At 41.7% G+C, this 16,264-nt stretch overlaps 1 protein-coding gene across 4 annotated transcripts in view; it reads left to right on the forward strand.

Annotated features, from left to right (window-relative positions):
• The window catches only part of PKNOX2 (PBX/knotted 1 homeobox 2), a 531,025-nt gene that overhangs the window by 390,993 nt on the left and 123,768 nt on the right, over positions 1–16,264 (forward strand). For all 4 annotated transcript variants that reach the window (XM_084803817.1, XM_084803819.1, XM_084803816.1 and 1 more), the window contains one exon: positions 12,000–12,139. In XM_084803817.1, the coding sequence (XP_084659943.1) occupies positions 12,000–12,139 (140 nt within the window). The remainder of the gene's footprint in view (positions 1–11,999; positions 12,140–16,264) is intronic.

A 16,264-nucleotide genomic window follows, 5' to 3' on the forward strand; every position in this document is an offset into this window, starting at 1 on the left:
GCCTCTTTATCCTCATCTCTTAAATGTGTCCCTCTGGTGAGAAAGGTCACTTTGCACAAATGATACCTTGGTGGGTTTTTTATGGCTTTTGGAACTTCTGTGTCATCGTTTGTTCGCTTCGCTGCTCCTCTTGGTTCCTTTCTTCGCCACCGCCCCCCAGCCTGGACTCCAACACACTAAGTTGAATAGACAGGGTGTTTTATAAAATGCAGCTCCATTTCCCATTAGCTGTTCCTTGAGTGTGACTTCTTTCCTGCTTAGGCAGCTGAAACTGGAGACAGAAGGAGGCAGCAGGGAAATGTAGTTAACTGTTCTTCATTCCTATGGGGAATTTTAAGGAAATTTTTGACACTAGAAGTGCTTCCTCATAGTCATTCTTTCCCACCAAAGTCTTTCTGAATTTCTTCTGCTTGGGCAAAGAAAGGCAGCAGAAGAAGACTGGTCAAAATGAAATAGGAAGTAATAAGTAATGCCGGAACAAATCCTCCCAGCACAAATAGTGTAGTCTTCAAAAGTCAGAAATAGCTCGGCATAATTTCCAGGCCTAACTGACTTCAGAAGACAGCCACTCTCTTTCTCTTTCTCTTTCTCTCTCTCTCTCATCCAGGGGAACAGAACCTCAGGACCACAGGCCAGTTCAGGCCCCCACCTGGGGGTCCAATCCAGCCCTCTACTCATGCTTCTTGCCCTGGCCTACCCCCTTTCTGCCCAGCCACTTTCTGCCCAACCCACAAGCAGGCCATGAGTGCAACAGCACCTTCCTGCCCATGTTCCCCAGCAACTGGTGCGCACAGGCATACCGCCTCTGGACATAGTATATAGCCATCAGGACTAGTAGCCATGAATAGCCTTGTTTTGTAGCCCAAAACATCTGGAGGGCACCCAGGTAGCCTACCCCTGGCTTAAAGTGAAGGGTAGTGGGTTTGGGACACCAATAGAGACTTGCAAGAGGGGAGTAAGCCAGGAACTCTTCTTCGGCTCAGGTTTTAATCTGAACCAGAAAAGAAGTTATTTTTCTTGAAACAGCCAATCTCCAGCACAATCATCCTGCTCAAGGAGGACAGTCACAGGGAGGAGAGAGGACTGCTTTGATCATGGCTCCTGCAGTTCTTTTTTGTTCCCCTTCATGATTCTTTGCTGTGATTTTCAGCCTTGGGGACTAGAAAATATGTTATTAGGGCTGAGCTGGGCCAGTGCTTGTATAGCTTTTGAGGTACATCCTGCTTTTCTGCTGTTTGTTTATTTATTTATCGCATTTATATCCCATCTTTTTTTCCTCTTGCAAGGAACCCAAGCTGACATTATCCTCCTCCTCATTTTATCCTCACAACAGCAAGCCTGTGAGGTAGGTTGGGCTGAGAGTCTGTGACTGGCTCAAAGTCACCCAGTGAGCTTCCATGGCTGAGTGGGGACTAGAACCCGGATCTCCTGGCTCCCAGTCCAACACTCTCATCACTACACCACACTGCTGATGGTTTGAAAGCACCGTTAGTGGCTCCTGCTTTAATCCAGGCCAGTCTTCCTCCATATGGCACCCTCCAGATGTTTTGGACCAACTCCCATCAGCCCCAACTAGCATGGGCAACAGTCAGTGGTGATGGGAGTGGTAGTCCAAAACATCTGGGGGTACCAGGTTGGGGAAGGCTGATCAAGGCACTCTATAATCTGGACTAGAAGAGAGGCAGTCCTGTGAGTGACTGATCATGGCTGAACATGTTTCACTGTTGGGGTTGGATTAAATGACCTTGAGGAGTATGCTGCCCCTAACATACCATGATTTTACTTTGTGCAAATGTATCTGTTTGTGGCAGGCACCACTGAATGGGTTCCTTGTGTTAACGCACCATTTTTACACAGGTAGACAGACAATAGTAGGCCTCCTCCTCAGGCAGTTTAGGATAAATATCCCTTTTTTGCCAGTTTGACAGGGCTTTTCAAAGGCAGAAGAACTGGCTGTCAAAAAAAGAGGACTGGATTTTATGAAAATAAAGAGGAAGCAATGGGAAAAACATCATTTGAGAACAGAGCAACCCCTTCAATAATCCTCTGGTTCTGCTAGGAGCCAGTAATATTGAGCATAATCTCTGTAAAAGCACAGGAGAATCTGTCTTTTTTGAACATTGGGAATCTGCATAAAAAACCCTGCACGTCATACATTGCTTTATAATACATTACAGCATTTCCATGTGAAGTTCTGTCCCTGCTATTTTGTTCTTGAAGTTCAGAGAATAAAGTTCTGCAAAGTGAACGCATGCATTAAAAACGCAATATTTTTTTCTAATATATAAAGGATGACACCTGGTTATCACAATCCTGCCCAGAATCACATTTCTGTAAATCCATTAAAGCCCTATACATTCAGAGTATACAGAGTACATTCACCTGAACATGTGAGAGATAAAACTGAATAGGAGTGGGGTATGCACGTAAGCGCCACCCTTACACACATGGGCTTCTCTTCAGACCTTTGCACATTTAATCTGAAAACAGTTTCTAAGTGTGTTCAGCCCAATTTCAGGGAGGCCAAATGTGCTTACAGTTCCACTTCTATGGATGTCCATTGCTGGGAAATCCAGTTCTTTTTAGACTCAACAGAATTCAGCAGCATGTACAACTCGGGGGGGGAGGGGCACACAAAACACACCCCAGAAGCTCTCGGAGGCTGCACACATATCAGTGTACTATAGTTTAAAGCTCCTGTTGCCAGGAACTCCGCCTTAGGAGAGGCATTTCAACTTTTTAGAACAGGGGAAACTGCCCCAAAGCTGGGAAACCACCAAATGATTGGCGGTTGGGGGAAAGGGGGTGGGGACAGGGAAAGGGGTGTGGCCATCTGGGGAACCCAGGAGAGCTAGCTTGGAAGACCAGAAGGGCCAGATTTGGCTCCTAGGCCTGAGCGGCCCACCCCTGCTCTTTAAGTCAAAGAGAACATATAAATCTGGAGCAGTTCTACAATTTAGGAGAGCAGAAATATTTGGGCACTGTTGTGCACCATGAGCTGTCATTCTCCATCGTAAGACTTTAAGCAGAGGAAGAATTTGTTCTTTTAAAATGTTTTAATTGTTCTAATTAAGGGGTTTTATTCTTTCATCTTGTTGTTCACCACTCCAGAATTTTTGATGCGGAGCAGTATATAAATATTGTAGAAAGAAAGAAAGAAAGAAAGAAAGAAAGAAAGAAAGAAAGAAAGAAAGAAAGAAAGAAGTCTTAAGGTTTCTAAGGCTGCAGCCTTAAGCATACTCAGTAAGGAGTAAGCCCCATTTAATACAGTGGAATTTACCTCTGAGTAAACATGCCTAGGATTGCACTGGAAGCACCAAACTAGAGATGAAACCATTCATGCAACTGGCAATTGCACAAATGGGGCTGCCGGGGGGGGGGGGGTTAGAGAGAAAATAGCAGGTGAGGGCTGATCTGGATTGGGATCCTGGTGAGGAAAGGGGGCTTTAATTTCACTTTGGGTACCAATCCAGATAGGAGCCCTGTACCTGCTATTTGCACTGTAGGGTGGGAGATGGAATTGGCATCGATGGGATCTTTTCTCCCTATGGAAATAAGTGTGGGAGGCCCAGTCTAGATTGGGACTATATGAGAGGCAAAAAGGTTAAAGGCTCCCTAAACCCCACCAGACTCCCAACCTGGATCAGGGCACCTGCACCTGCTATTTACTCTAAAAACAAAACATTTATGCAATTTGTAGTTGCAGGGTGTTACAGCTCATTTGGCCTTAAGGATGCTCCTGGGCTGAGAGCTTTTTGAGTTCAGAACTGGGCATCCAGTCTAGGTAGAGTAATCAAGGCAAGGCAAGCAAGGTAGTGTCAGTTAAGTATAGCAGGCACGGTAAGCTAATAAAGGCAGAAGCCCTCTTGTAGAAAAGGCAGCTGAAACAGGACTATGGAAAGGTAAGGATGTGCAAAACAGCAAAACTCGAGCTCTCCAGATTCCATCTCAAAGCTTGTTCTGTCTCATATCTGTGTCAGATACAGAGCTTTGTTTTGTTGTGTTTTCCATTTTGCATGAAACTCCATGTATATTTTTGTGTGTATTTTCCCAAATGTATGCATCAATTGTGCACATCCTTAAAATGTACACTTTCTTCTCCCATTGATTAAAGCGTATCTGTGTGCATTTTTTAAAAGTACACATTTTTCATGTGCATTTTTTAAATGTACATATGCTGTTGAATGCATTGTTTTGGTCCACAAATCACATTGCGGACCAAAGCTCAGAAATGTATGGATTTCAACAACATTGTTCAAGTCCATGTTTGATCCAGAAGGTGTGAACAGGGTAAAGTCTGATCAAAACCAAATTGAAACAGAGTTCTCATACATCCCTGCTGGTTGGCTAGCCTACTAGAAGTATAGCAGAATGTTGTCTCAACAGCAGTCTAACACCTGCTGAAGCAGTTATGTAGCCAGCCACAATCTGTAGTGAGGTCAGCTCCACCCGCCCCGGAGGAGCAGGCTGGGCTGTTCAAGGACCCTCACCTACATAAGAACATGAGAACCATGCTGGATCAGACCAAGAGTCCATCTAGTCCATTTGGGATCCATTCTGTTCACACAGTGGCCAAACAGCTGCTTGCAGGAAACCCACAAGCAGGACATAAGTACAACAGCACCCTCCCACCCATGTTCCCTGGCAATTGGTGTATATAGGCATACTGCCTCTGATACTGGAGGTAGCATATAGCTATCAGGACTAGTAGCCATTGACAGCCTTTTCCTCCAGGAATTTGTCCAATCCCCTTTTTAAAGCTATACATATTGGTGGCCATCAGTACATCATGTGGAAGTGAATTCCATAGTTTAATTAAGTGTGAAGTACTTCCTTTTATCTGTCCTGAATCTCCCACCAACCAGTTTCATGGGATGTCCCCAGGTTCTAGTATTATGAAAAGGGAGAAAAATGTCTCCCTATCACCTGATTTTATAGTCTCAGGTTTCTGTCAAGCTGGAGAGATGGAGATTCTGCCAGGGGTTCATCCTCTGACTCAGAGAATGATGGCAGGGATGTGTCTTCTGGCCAGGTGGGGAGGTGAATATGGGATTGTCTATCCTTCTCCTGGAAGAACAGTCTGATCATCTCGTCAGACTCCTCCTGTACTCTGAAAAGGCCAAGGGCTGGAGGATATGACACCTGCTAGGAATGGGATTGGTGAATCTCTTAAGTTCACTTCCATTCAGTTTGTCAGGTTTCCGTTGTTAGGTTCATTTGATCCAGTTTCCACATCAATTTGTGGGGTTTGCCCGTGCAAAAATGTGGACATATTTTTGTACAGATTTCTGCCAATATATACATTTTGTATGCACTTTTTAATGTGTACGTTTCTGCCATAGTATATAGTGATTTTGTGTGCACTTTTCCCTAGTTATCTGCATCTTGTGTGTACTTTTTCCTAGTACATGCATTTTTGTGTGCCTTTTTATGTTCAGAAATGTGCTGATTTTGGAGTGTGACTACATTGCAGTTCATGTATAAGTCTGGGGAGTGCAAATTAGGAAAGTTTGCATCGATCATCCATTCCTAGTGTCTACTTTACGATAATTTCAGCATCAGGCAAATCTCCCCCCCCCCCGCCACCCCCGGCTTTTAAACATTACTAACTTTCTAAAATTAAATTTTGTTAAAGCTGCTTTTCTTTTTATTCTGGCCTGGGATATTTTGTTTTACTGTAATATTTGTTTGGGGGTATTTTATTGTTATGTAAGCCACCCTGGGAATGCCTACTGGCTATTCAAAGGCTGGATATAAATGTACAAAATAAATAAGATAAATTCTGGATCCATTGTAGCTTTCCAGCTGCTTTTAAAGGATGCCCCACATAGAGAGCATTACAGTAGCCCAACCTGAGTGTAATAAAGAAATGTAATATAAATAATAAATGTGTATCAATATAAATGTAATAAATAAATGCTTAAATAATAAATAGACACTGGGACTTGTGGTTTCTACTTTTGATACACATTCTGGCTGTTTTACATTTTATCTGTTCTTCAAGGGGCTTTGCAAGCTAGCAAAGGCTTGGAAAGTACCCAAAGAGAAGTTCCTTAGAGCCAGCAAGCCAATGCTTTGATCAATCATTAGCATCATCCTTCTGGTTTAATTAAGTCCCAAGTAAGTAGAGAGTGGGTGGCTAAGCTGGATGGCTTCATGACAGCCGCTGTGTTAACGGGCAACAATGGCCGTTGTGTTAAAATGAATTAGCACTCACTTTACATTCCTCTCATCTTTTTAAAAGCTTCAAAATCTCTTGCATTACACAGACCTCTGGTCACTTGGCTGTGAGATGCATTCAGTCTGTAGCAATGGAGGTAATACAATTGCTTTAAATCCTGTTTAGAATTTCCAAACGCCCTTTTGGAAGCCCATGGTGATTCATTACCCTTGCCCACACCAGCAACAATAGGGACAACAAGACATTTTCACCATGAATTTTGGAGAGTTTTAGTATGAGTTCCTCCTCTCTTTTATTTTCTCAGCTTGTTGCCATTGCTATTTTTTTTTAATCTTTTATCTTATTTTACTCTGAAGTTTTCAACCCCTTTTCTCCACACTGCCATACAAGTCTCTTCTCCTCCAGTCCTACAACTTGCCAGCTTTTTTTATGAGTACTAGTCAATATTAACAGTGTGCAATGCTGTACGTGTTTAGACAGGAAAATGTCCTGCAAGTCCCAGCATTCCTCAGCCAATTTAAACATGCGTAGGATTGCACCCTTATTTATTTTCATGCAGCTAACCCCCCCCCCGCTAATTGTCATGCTAATAGAACATTATTTGAATTTTAAAAATTATGCAAAGCAAATCACGATTTATAAAACCCCTATGAACTTCCTATATATGTTCTACTTAACTATTTGGATGGATTCATGGAAAAGGTGGATTATGAAATGGCTATAAATTATTTATTAAGAGCTATTACTAAGGTTACCATAGCATATCACTGGAAAAAGTCCATATCTTCCCGCCCCTGTGATTTTTATTTTTAGAGTTTATAATATGGATCTTATGTCAGAAATGACATATGTTGCATAACCAGGAGAGAGGTATATATATTTATTCAGAAATTGTCAACTTTTATCATGTTTTGGAACAACCAAATTCACAATGATGTGAGAGTCCTTATGCTTTATTTTCTGTGATTTGATGGGCTCAAAAGTTACTCCTATTTTGTTCAGTGGAGCTTACTCCCAAGTAATAGCCCAACAGTTCTACCCTGTACATGTCCACTCAGCAGTAAATCCTATTTTCAGTGAAGCTTATTCCCAGGTAAGTGTATATTGGATTGCAGCCTAAACCTGGTCTTAGTATTTCAAGCATGCTAACATATATATATATATATATATATATATATATATATATATACACACTATGCTGCCCCAAGTTGTACTCCTTTCAGCGCCAGGTGAAGACCTTTTTATTTTCCCAGCATTTTAGCATTCTAGTCTTTTAGCTCTGCTGTTTTAAATCTGTATTTTAAATCTCTGCATTGCTACTAGGTTTTTATTCTGGTTGTACTTTTCTATTGTAGTTTTAAGCTTTCATATTTTATATTGTTTTATGCCGTACTTCGTGGTTTTAATTTTTGTGAACTGCCCAGAGAGCATCGAGTGGTATAGAAATAAGTAAGTAAGTAAGTAAATAAATAAATAAATAAATAAATTGTTTTCATAAACGTATGTATTACTCCTAGTATGTGAAAATAAAATTAAAATAATGGTAGAAGCAGATCATTTAATAATATAGTTGAAATATTGTTTCGCTTAGGTTGTGTAATTTTTTTGATGGGGAAATTTGTATTGTTCATATATTATATTATTATAGTTACATATGTTCTGTTATTTTCTAGTTTTCATTATTCATCATTTGATTTTTTTCTGTCGTTCTCTCCTAATGTGAATTTGGTCAATGAGGGTTCCTGCCAATGTGGGATGTAATTGCTATGGAAGTGTCAATCGGTTATAGCCGTTGTGGGGAACATGTGGCCCTCCAGATGCTGTTGAACTATAACTCCCATCAGCCCTCGCCAACATAGCCAGTGGTGAGGGATTATGGGAGTTGCATTCCAGTATCTGGAGGGCCACACATTCCCCATCCCTGAATTACAGAAACCTCAGTTGACTAATCGTATGAAATTTAGGCTGAAATCCTATGCACACTTACCTAGGAGCAAGTCTCATTCAATGGGACTTCTGAGTAATGTATAGGATTGCTCTGTTAGTTGAGTAATTTATAACATTACATGCTTTTATATATATGAATAAAACAATAATTCTGAAGCAAAAATAATTATTTTTTGTTTGTAGAGGATGCACACTTGTACTCCAGCAAGCGGGCTTGGAAGAGGCATTCTCTCCTGACAGAAAGGGCAAGGATAATGCCTCTTCTAAGATGGTGCTTGTTATAATAGTCTGGCAGCATAGCTCAGTTTTTCACAACAGTCATGCAGTTTTCCATAAAAGCACCAAATTGACGCCAATTGTGGACTAATATGTGGTATAATTGGTACTATATATGAGCCACTATGTGGTGTAACATGCCCAAATAAAAACATTATTTCAACTGGCTGTGCACATGCACACGTTTCCGTATCTTAAAATGATCATTATGTATTAGTCTACAAAATGGTGTAAATGTGGTCTGATCCAAGAGGTTCTTATGTCCTTAATGCTATTTGACCAATTAACCTGACCAATCAACTGATGAAATATTTGCAGTCCTGTGGGTTAGGGTATTTTAGAAAATTTTTTTATTGTAGAATTTTATTGTTTTAAACTGTTTTATTGTATGCTGTACATCGCCCAGAGTGGCTGGGTGACCAGCCAGATGGGCGATTAATAAATTTAATAATAAATTAATAAATAATAAATTGTACATGCAGTGGACCTAGGTAGTGTGAAGGAGACCAGCATATGAGAGACTCTTGTTCTACCAGAGATACCACACTTACTGGACCTCTTTAACAATGTAATTCCTCTGGATTCCCTGTATTTAGTGACTGAAAGGGGAACTGGGGAAACTGACTGTGTTGGATCCAGGCTTAGTCATGTTTAGAGTAACCCATTGAAATCAATGGGGCAAGTAAGTAGTGCTGCTTGGTGCAAGTTTCTCATTACTGTTAGCATGAGCAGAACTCTGTGTACTCCTTACAATTGTACCACACAACCATGGGACTCAGTATCTGTATTCATCATTCATCTCTGGAACTCACTGCCACGAGAGGTGACAATTGCTACTATTCTTAGATAACTTTAAAAGGAGATTAGGCAAATTCATGGAGGTGTGGCCTATCAATGGCTGTTAGTCATGATGGCTATATAGAGCCTCCATGTTCAGAGGCAGTATGTCACTGAACAACAGTGGCTGGTAAGAAGGGGTGAACAGGGCTGTTGTCTTCAGGCTCAGCTTATGGGCTTCCCAGAAGTTTCTGACTAGTCACTGTTGGAAACCGGATGCTGGACTAGTCTATCCAGCAGGACCTTTCCAGTATTCATCCTGAAGATTTTGGTTTTCACAAATGAAATAAAATTTCAAGTTCCTAGTCCCTGTGACCAGTTAAAAAACAACACAGGATCCTGAATGGACTGGTCAGAACTTCCAGTGCTCAAGTGGCAGGGTTTCATTGCACTATGTTGTTAGCTATGTAGTAACTAACCATAGTTAGCTCACGGAGAGTGACAGTGCAATCATATACATGCATACTAAGTCCCACTGAGTTCAGTGGAATTTATTTACTTCCAAATAAGTGTATATAGGATTGCTGCCTGAATTAAGAAAAACAAGCAAATCTTTGGGTGGATGATCCTGCCACTCTCAGCAGTGACCTTTGGGGTCCTTCCAGCCCAGAGTATATCTCCATTGCACTTTCTTGATCAGAATAGGTTGGGAAGACCCTCTCCCTCATCCACATTCCTCTCTCCTCATTCTCTGAATTCTGCAAGACAGGCTTAGTACTTCATTGGTATAACTTGAAAACCAACCTGACCTCTATCTGCTTGCTACAAAATACATGAAGGGTGTTTAAACCTCAGAATCTACTTCTGAGGCATGGAATCCTTTTTCATTGCCAAGAAACCTTATCCAGATACATTACCTACTTGAAGTATCTGCAGAGAGACCTTGCTCTTTATTTCTCTTTTAAACTTGGCACTATAGCGCATTAACAGCAGGCTATATTAGACGCAGGGATCACTGTATTTATTCCAAGGCATGATAATAGTTTACCGCACGCGCTCGCACAGACACACACACATGATAGAATACCTAAGCAACTGAACCACTCTCTGTGCTGGTGGTACAATAAGTTCTGACAGGAATTCCATATATGCTTTCGGCTGAAGGCGAGGACATGAAATACACACCAAAGTTCATTATCTGTCCGGCCAAGTGCGGGGGGGGGGGGGAATAGCAGAGAAAAAATGCTGCTGTTAAAAAATGGGGGCTAGGGGATAAAAAGGCCCAGAGCAGTCAATATTCCACTTAATTTTGAGCCAATCTGGTGTAGTGGTTAGAGTGTTTGGACTGTAAACAGGATGCTCCAAGTTCAAATTCCTGCTCAGCAGTGTTGTAGCAGTAAATTTTGACATGTAGGTGCTCCTCATGATCAACAGAGCAGCCCCATAGCCCCGCTCCCAAAGAGAGTCTAAAAATGTAGACAGCTCTGTTGATCCATAGCATCAAACCAGTTCTAGCCGTTTTCATCTTTTGAAAGCTAATGGGTCTTAGTTGCCCATTCAAGACCAATCCACTCCCAAATACTTTGCATTGCACCAGGGATAGCTCACAACAATATACTGTTGCTAGGGATTGATGGACTCACCTCCGTCCAGGGCCATCGATCGATCGCCGAGCCACTGCTGCCCACGCCCTCTTGCTGGGCCATGCAAGCCCCTCGATGGCTCGGCAAGCAACTGACAAGCACAGGGACCCACCTGCTCCTTCCCTGAACTGCCATTTTGGAAAACAGTGGTGGCTCAGGCATTTCCGGAAAGGGAATGTTGCGTAGATTGCAGCCATAAGGGGTGATCTACACAACATTACAAGCAAATGGCCCATGTAGAAGATTCGGTTCATGGATCCCATGCATCATCATGGGTCTGAGTTTCCAACTTCGTATAAAACTGTGATAAAGACACATGCCTCCATCCATGCAGAAAGACATGAAGCACCATGTGTTAAGAACAGAGCAGGAAACACCAAAACAGCCATGGAGAGACCACAATCAGCATTCTGTTCAGACAGTTCCACCAATACATATAGAAGAAGGTGTATATATAAGTGAAGTTCGTAAGAACATCAGAAGAGCCATGCTGGATCAGAAGGGTCCATCTAGTCCAACATTCTGTTCTCACAGTGGCCAATCAGCTGCCAATGGGAAACTCACAAGCAGGACATGAGTGCAACAGCAACCTCCCGCCCATGTTCCCCAGGAACTGGTGTGCATAGGCATACTGCCTCTGATACTGGAGGTATCATATAGCCATCAGGACTAGTAGCCACTGATAGCCTTCTCATCCAGGAATTTGTCTAACCCCCTTTTAAAGCCATCCAAATTGGTGGCCATCATGACATCTTGTGGTAGCTAATTCCATAGTTTAACTACGTGCTATGTGAAGAAGTACTTCCATTCATCCATCCTGAATCTCCCACCCAAAAGCTTCATGGGATGACCCCGGGTTCTAGTATTATGAAGTTCATGCTTCCATATCTCAGGGGTGGTCAGAAGGTAGATCTCCCAATGGTTTGGACTTCAACTCCCAGAAGCTCCTGCCAGCCTGGCCAACAGCCAGGAATTCTGGGAGTTGAAGTCTGGAACTGGAGATCTACTCTCCCCCCCCCCATATCAGATACAGAAAAGGTTGTTCTTTCATGCTCTGAGATGTTTGCAAGTGACTAGCAGTGACTCCTCCGGGAAGCAGCCGCATGTGTGTTGCTTGATCCAGTTTGCCTTTTCAACCTTTCGCTTTCTTGTCCTCTTCCTCTTCTTCTTAACAGATGACTGCCACAGCTCAACAGCCGGCTAAAGCACAACCCGTCCACATCACCACACCCTCGGCAGCAGCCAACACTCCCATCCCCAGCACACCCATCGACCCTCAGGCACAGCTGGAGGCTGACAAGCGGGCTGTCTACAGGTACAGAGGGATTCTGCCTGCCAGGCTGCTCTGTAATGTTGCTTCCCATCCCTGTAGTGGCATGCTGAGATATTGCTGGAATTTGGCCTGGGGCTAATTTGTCAATGAGATGCTGCACAGGGGATGTGTCTTTGCCATGTCTTTGTCAGTAGGCTGAAAAAGGCAGGTTCCAGTGCATGTTAAACTCAGTGAGCCTCAAGCCAAGGACCTAAAGAGATTTGCTTTCTCTATTAGCGAGGGAGTTGTGTTACAGGCAATGGAATGATGATGCGGCCGTGGACGTTCTGATGGTGGAAAAGTCTTTGGGACTTTTCAGCGTGATCCACTTCTTCTTTGGCAATGGACATGCAATTGGGTAGTGTCCAAAGTTAGTCTTGCTTAGAGTAGACTCACTGAAATGAATGGCATTTAAATTAGTCATGACTAACTGAAGACCTATTTACTTCAGTGGGTCTACTTTGGATACTACATTGGATACTACCCTTTGATTCCCCTTAGTTGCACCCAACCCAAACATTTTTCTTCTGTTTTAGGGATTTCGCATTTGCAGAGTGCTCAAAATTAGGGCTGACTCCCGACGTAAAGGAACCTTAGTCTGCTAATCGTATGACTTTTAGTTGATTAAATCTCTATAAATACACAGGAATAAATCAATACTACAGAAGGAAAGCACATTTTACTCATTTTTCTTTTCTGCATGGACATGTTGCAGCAATCAGCTTAGAAAAGGCATTCCTTCCTATATAAAATGGAAAGGAATGCCTCTTCTAAGATGGCACCTGAACACCCATAGTTTTTGGAGTAAAATAATTAACAGTTTCTTTTTAATCATCTGATTGGGGACAATCTTTTACATAGTTTAGTGGTGGATGAATCTGTCCATTTCGCTTTCTCCCACATTCAATTTAAAAAACATTTCAAGTTCTTTCCATCCAGTTTATAAATAAATTTGTAAACTTTGATACATTCCTAGCAAAAGACAAACCAAATAGAATTCTCACCCATCTGCATGAGCCAAATTCAATAGGGGCAGCTATTCCCAGTGTGGAGAAAACCATGTTGTAGCTAGGGGAGTGCGAATCAGTCAAACCTGAGCTCACCAAAGTTCTCTGAATTCCATTTCAAAGCTCCTTCTGACTCCAGTCTGTATCAGATTGTGAGCTTTGTTTTTTCTTTTCACATGAAAATGCATGCGTAATTTTGTGCACATTTTTTCCAAATGTATGCACCAATTGTGTGCATCTTTGAAATGTACGCATTCTTCTCTTGTTGATTAAAGTGTGTTTGTGCACATTTTTCAAATGTACACATGCTGTCAAATTTTTATTATTATTTTGGTACACAAATCACATTGCAAGCTCAGAAATGTATGGACTTCGACCACAGATGGTGTCCAAGCCCATATTTGGTCCAGAAGATTCAAACTAAGTAAATTCTGATCAAAGACTAACTGAAATTAATTTGTCATGTATCTCTAGTTGTACCTGCCTGCCACATAGCTGTAAAAGATGAGGAGACCATCACAAAAAAAGAGGTGGCAAACTTAATTCAGCCCCACAAACGTGGCTGAGTACACAGGGATTCAAACCCAGACTTTTAAGACTAAGAGCATTCAAAGCCCTCTCCCTGCATGAACAAATCTGTCAGCTTCACTTTCTCCCACATTCATGTTATTTAAAAAAAATATCTCAAGTTCTTTACCCTCTGTTTAAGAAAAATGTTGCACATTTTGTTAAGTTCTTATAAAAAATAACCAAACTAAATGAAATTCTCACCCATCTCTACTTTTAGTGACACAAAAGACTTTTAATTCGTTAATTGATTAATTTATGGTGCAATCCAATGCACACCTATGTGGGAGTAAGCTGCACTGAACACAGTAGGACTTACATCTGAGTAAATATGCATAGGATTGACTAACCATTGCAGCTCTCCTAGAGCAATTCAATAATTTCAACTTGAGGGGAAAAGGAACTATGCATGGCTGGTACGTTATTTTGGATTTTGGGTGGTTAATTGTATGGTTGCATGAGTAGCTTGATGACCCTTTGGACATATTTTTTTCCAACACAATTAATAGCAAGCAACACAGCTCTTAGCCTGAATGACTGCACCATCTTGTGAACCGTTTTCATTGTAAATAGTTGCTTGTCTGACTCAAGTATCTGTTTATGGTGGCGGGGTGTGTGTGTGTTTTTTTCTAAATGATATTGCTGTGTTTTATGACATGGTTAGAAATATTTTGAATTCTTGAGCTGCATTCTGTATTCACTGTATTTCCAAATGAAATTTACTGGATTGGGAGTTGCTTTCAGAGTATGTTGATTGTTTGTGTATTTTTATTTGTTTATTGGATTGGGAGTTATTGGATTGTTTGTCCGAATTTATTGGATTGGTTATCTGAATTGGTTGGATTGGATTGGTTGGACTGGTTGGATTGATTGGTTGGGCTGGATTGGTTGTCCGATTGGTTGTCCAAATTTACTGGATTGGGAGTTGCTTTCAGAGCACGTTGATTTTTTGTGCATTTTTATTTGTTTTTACAGACAAACTTCCCTTGATAAAGAAGTTTGGGAATAAACTTCCCATTTTTTAAATGTGCTGGCAACTACCAATCTGTGCCTCAGTCTTTTTGTTTCTTATAGACAGTGTACCCTTTGACATGCTGTCTCTTAGCCCAAATCCATCCTCCAGTGATCATTAGGGGGCAAAGGAAGGACTCAAAGTGGTCATTTGGGGAATTTGTGAAGGGAAAGAGGCAAAAGACTTCCCTCTTTTTGCAAAGAATTGATTAAGGAGGAAGAATGGGACAAAAAGGAGCCCAGCCCTTTGCACCCTTCCTTCCTCATTCATTCTGTCTCCATTACTCTACCAGTTTCATGGGGGCCCACACTTACATTTATCACTCCGTCTAATATGAACCAATCAGACCTTTGAGGGGACATGGCCAATGAGGGCACAGGAGTGGCAAAGGAGTGGTCTTTACATCATTTCTGTGCCCTTGTTGGCTGTGTCCCCCCAAATTGGTTCAGATCACTGCTACACAAAGCTTAAGTGGGGAAAGTTATTTTTAAATGGTGCACAGTGGGGCCTGCAGCCTCACCTGGCTGGCTGCCACAGCACCTTTTGCCAGCAAGGCCAGGCTAGGAGGGGAGCTGCTGCTTCCACAGAGCTGCCAACACCTTCAGGGGGTTGTTTGGGACTCCTCCTGGACTGTGGGTCCCTGGACCTTGCGCTATTTGCTTGAAGCTCAGTGATAAAGTATGTATTGGATAGGGATGTTTGAGAATTTCGTTTCAGTATGCAAATCACTCAAAAATACCAATTCACATCCCTGAATGTTCAGAAATTCCCAAAGTGCATTTGCGTTCACAACATGTGCACTTTTAAAAATGCACACTTTTAAATATTTGCATTTTCATGCTTTAATGGGGGACGCATGCGCACCTTTAGAAATGCAAAACTTAAAAATGCACACTTTTAAAAATGCACAACTTTAAAAATGCACAATTTAAGTGTGCGTTTTTAAAAGCCTGCATTTTTAAAATGTGTATTTTTACACATTAGTGAATGAAGGAAAGGTGTGCACTTTAAAAATATATGCAGTTTTCCTGTTCAAACAAGCTGAAAAATCAATCACAAACAAGAATGTGTGAGAGCCCAATCAAGCTTTGAAGAAAAGTTCAGAGAATTTCAGTGAGCTCAAGCATCCCTGTTTCTCCCATCGCTAGTACTGGATATATAAGGGTTTGTGCATTGCTTACCTCCAATGCTGTGTGAGCACTTGGGGTCATTAGCACTCGCACTCACATACCACGGAGCAGCCAGTAACTGCTGCAATGCATGAGGACATCAACATTCCTGATGGAAATTTACAATGCCAGTGTTAAGTACTATCAAGCATTGCTCTATAAATGAGCTTTATGAGTGAAGCAGCCCAGATTCTGGAATCTTTTGTGATATTTTGATTTCACACTTCTAATACTGTGTATTAGCAGGTTTATGTTTTGTATACGCAAGAAAGGAGCTAGAGAAAAGGAAGCGTGGGCTTTTATGCAGGATATAACTAGGGAAGGAAAGGAGCCAGGAAGCAGAGTGTTTGAATTGCAGCCTTGTATATCATAC

This window comes from Heloderma suspectum, chromosome 6, assembly GCF_057233095.1.
Source record: "Heloderma suspectum isolate Gila_16-S chromosome 6, 16-S_ref, whole genome shotgun sequence".
Classification (NCBI taxonomy): Eukaryota; Metazoa; Chordata; class Lepidosauria; order Squamata; family Helodermatidae; genus Heloderma; species Heloderma suspectum.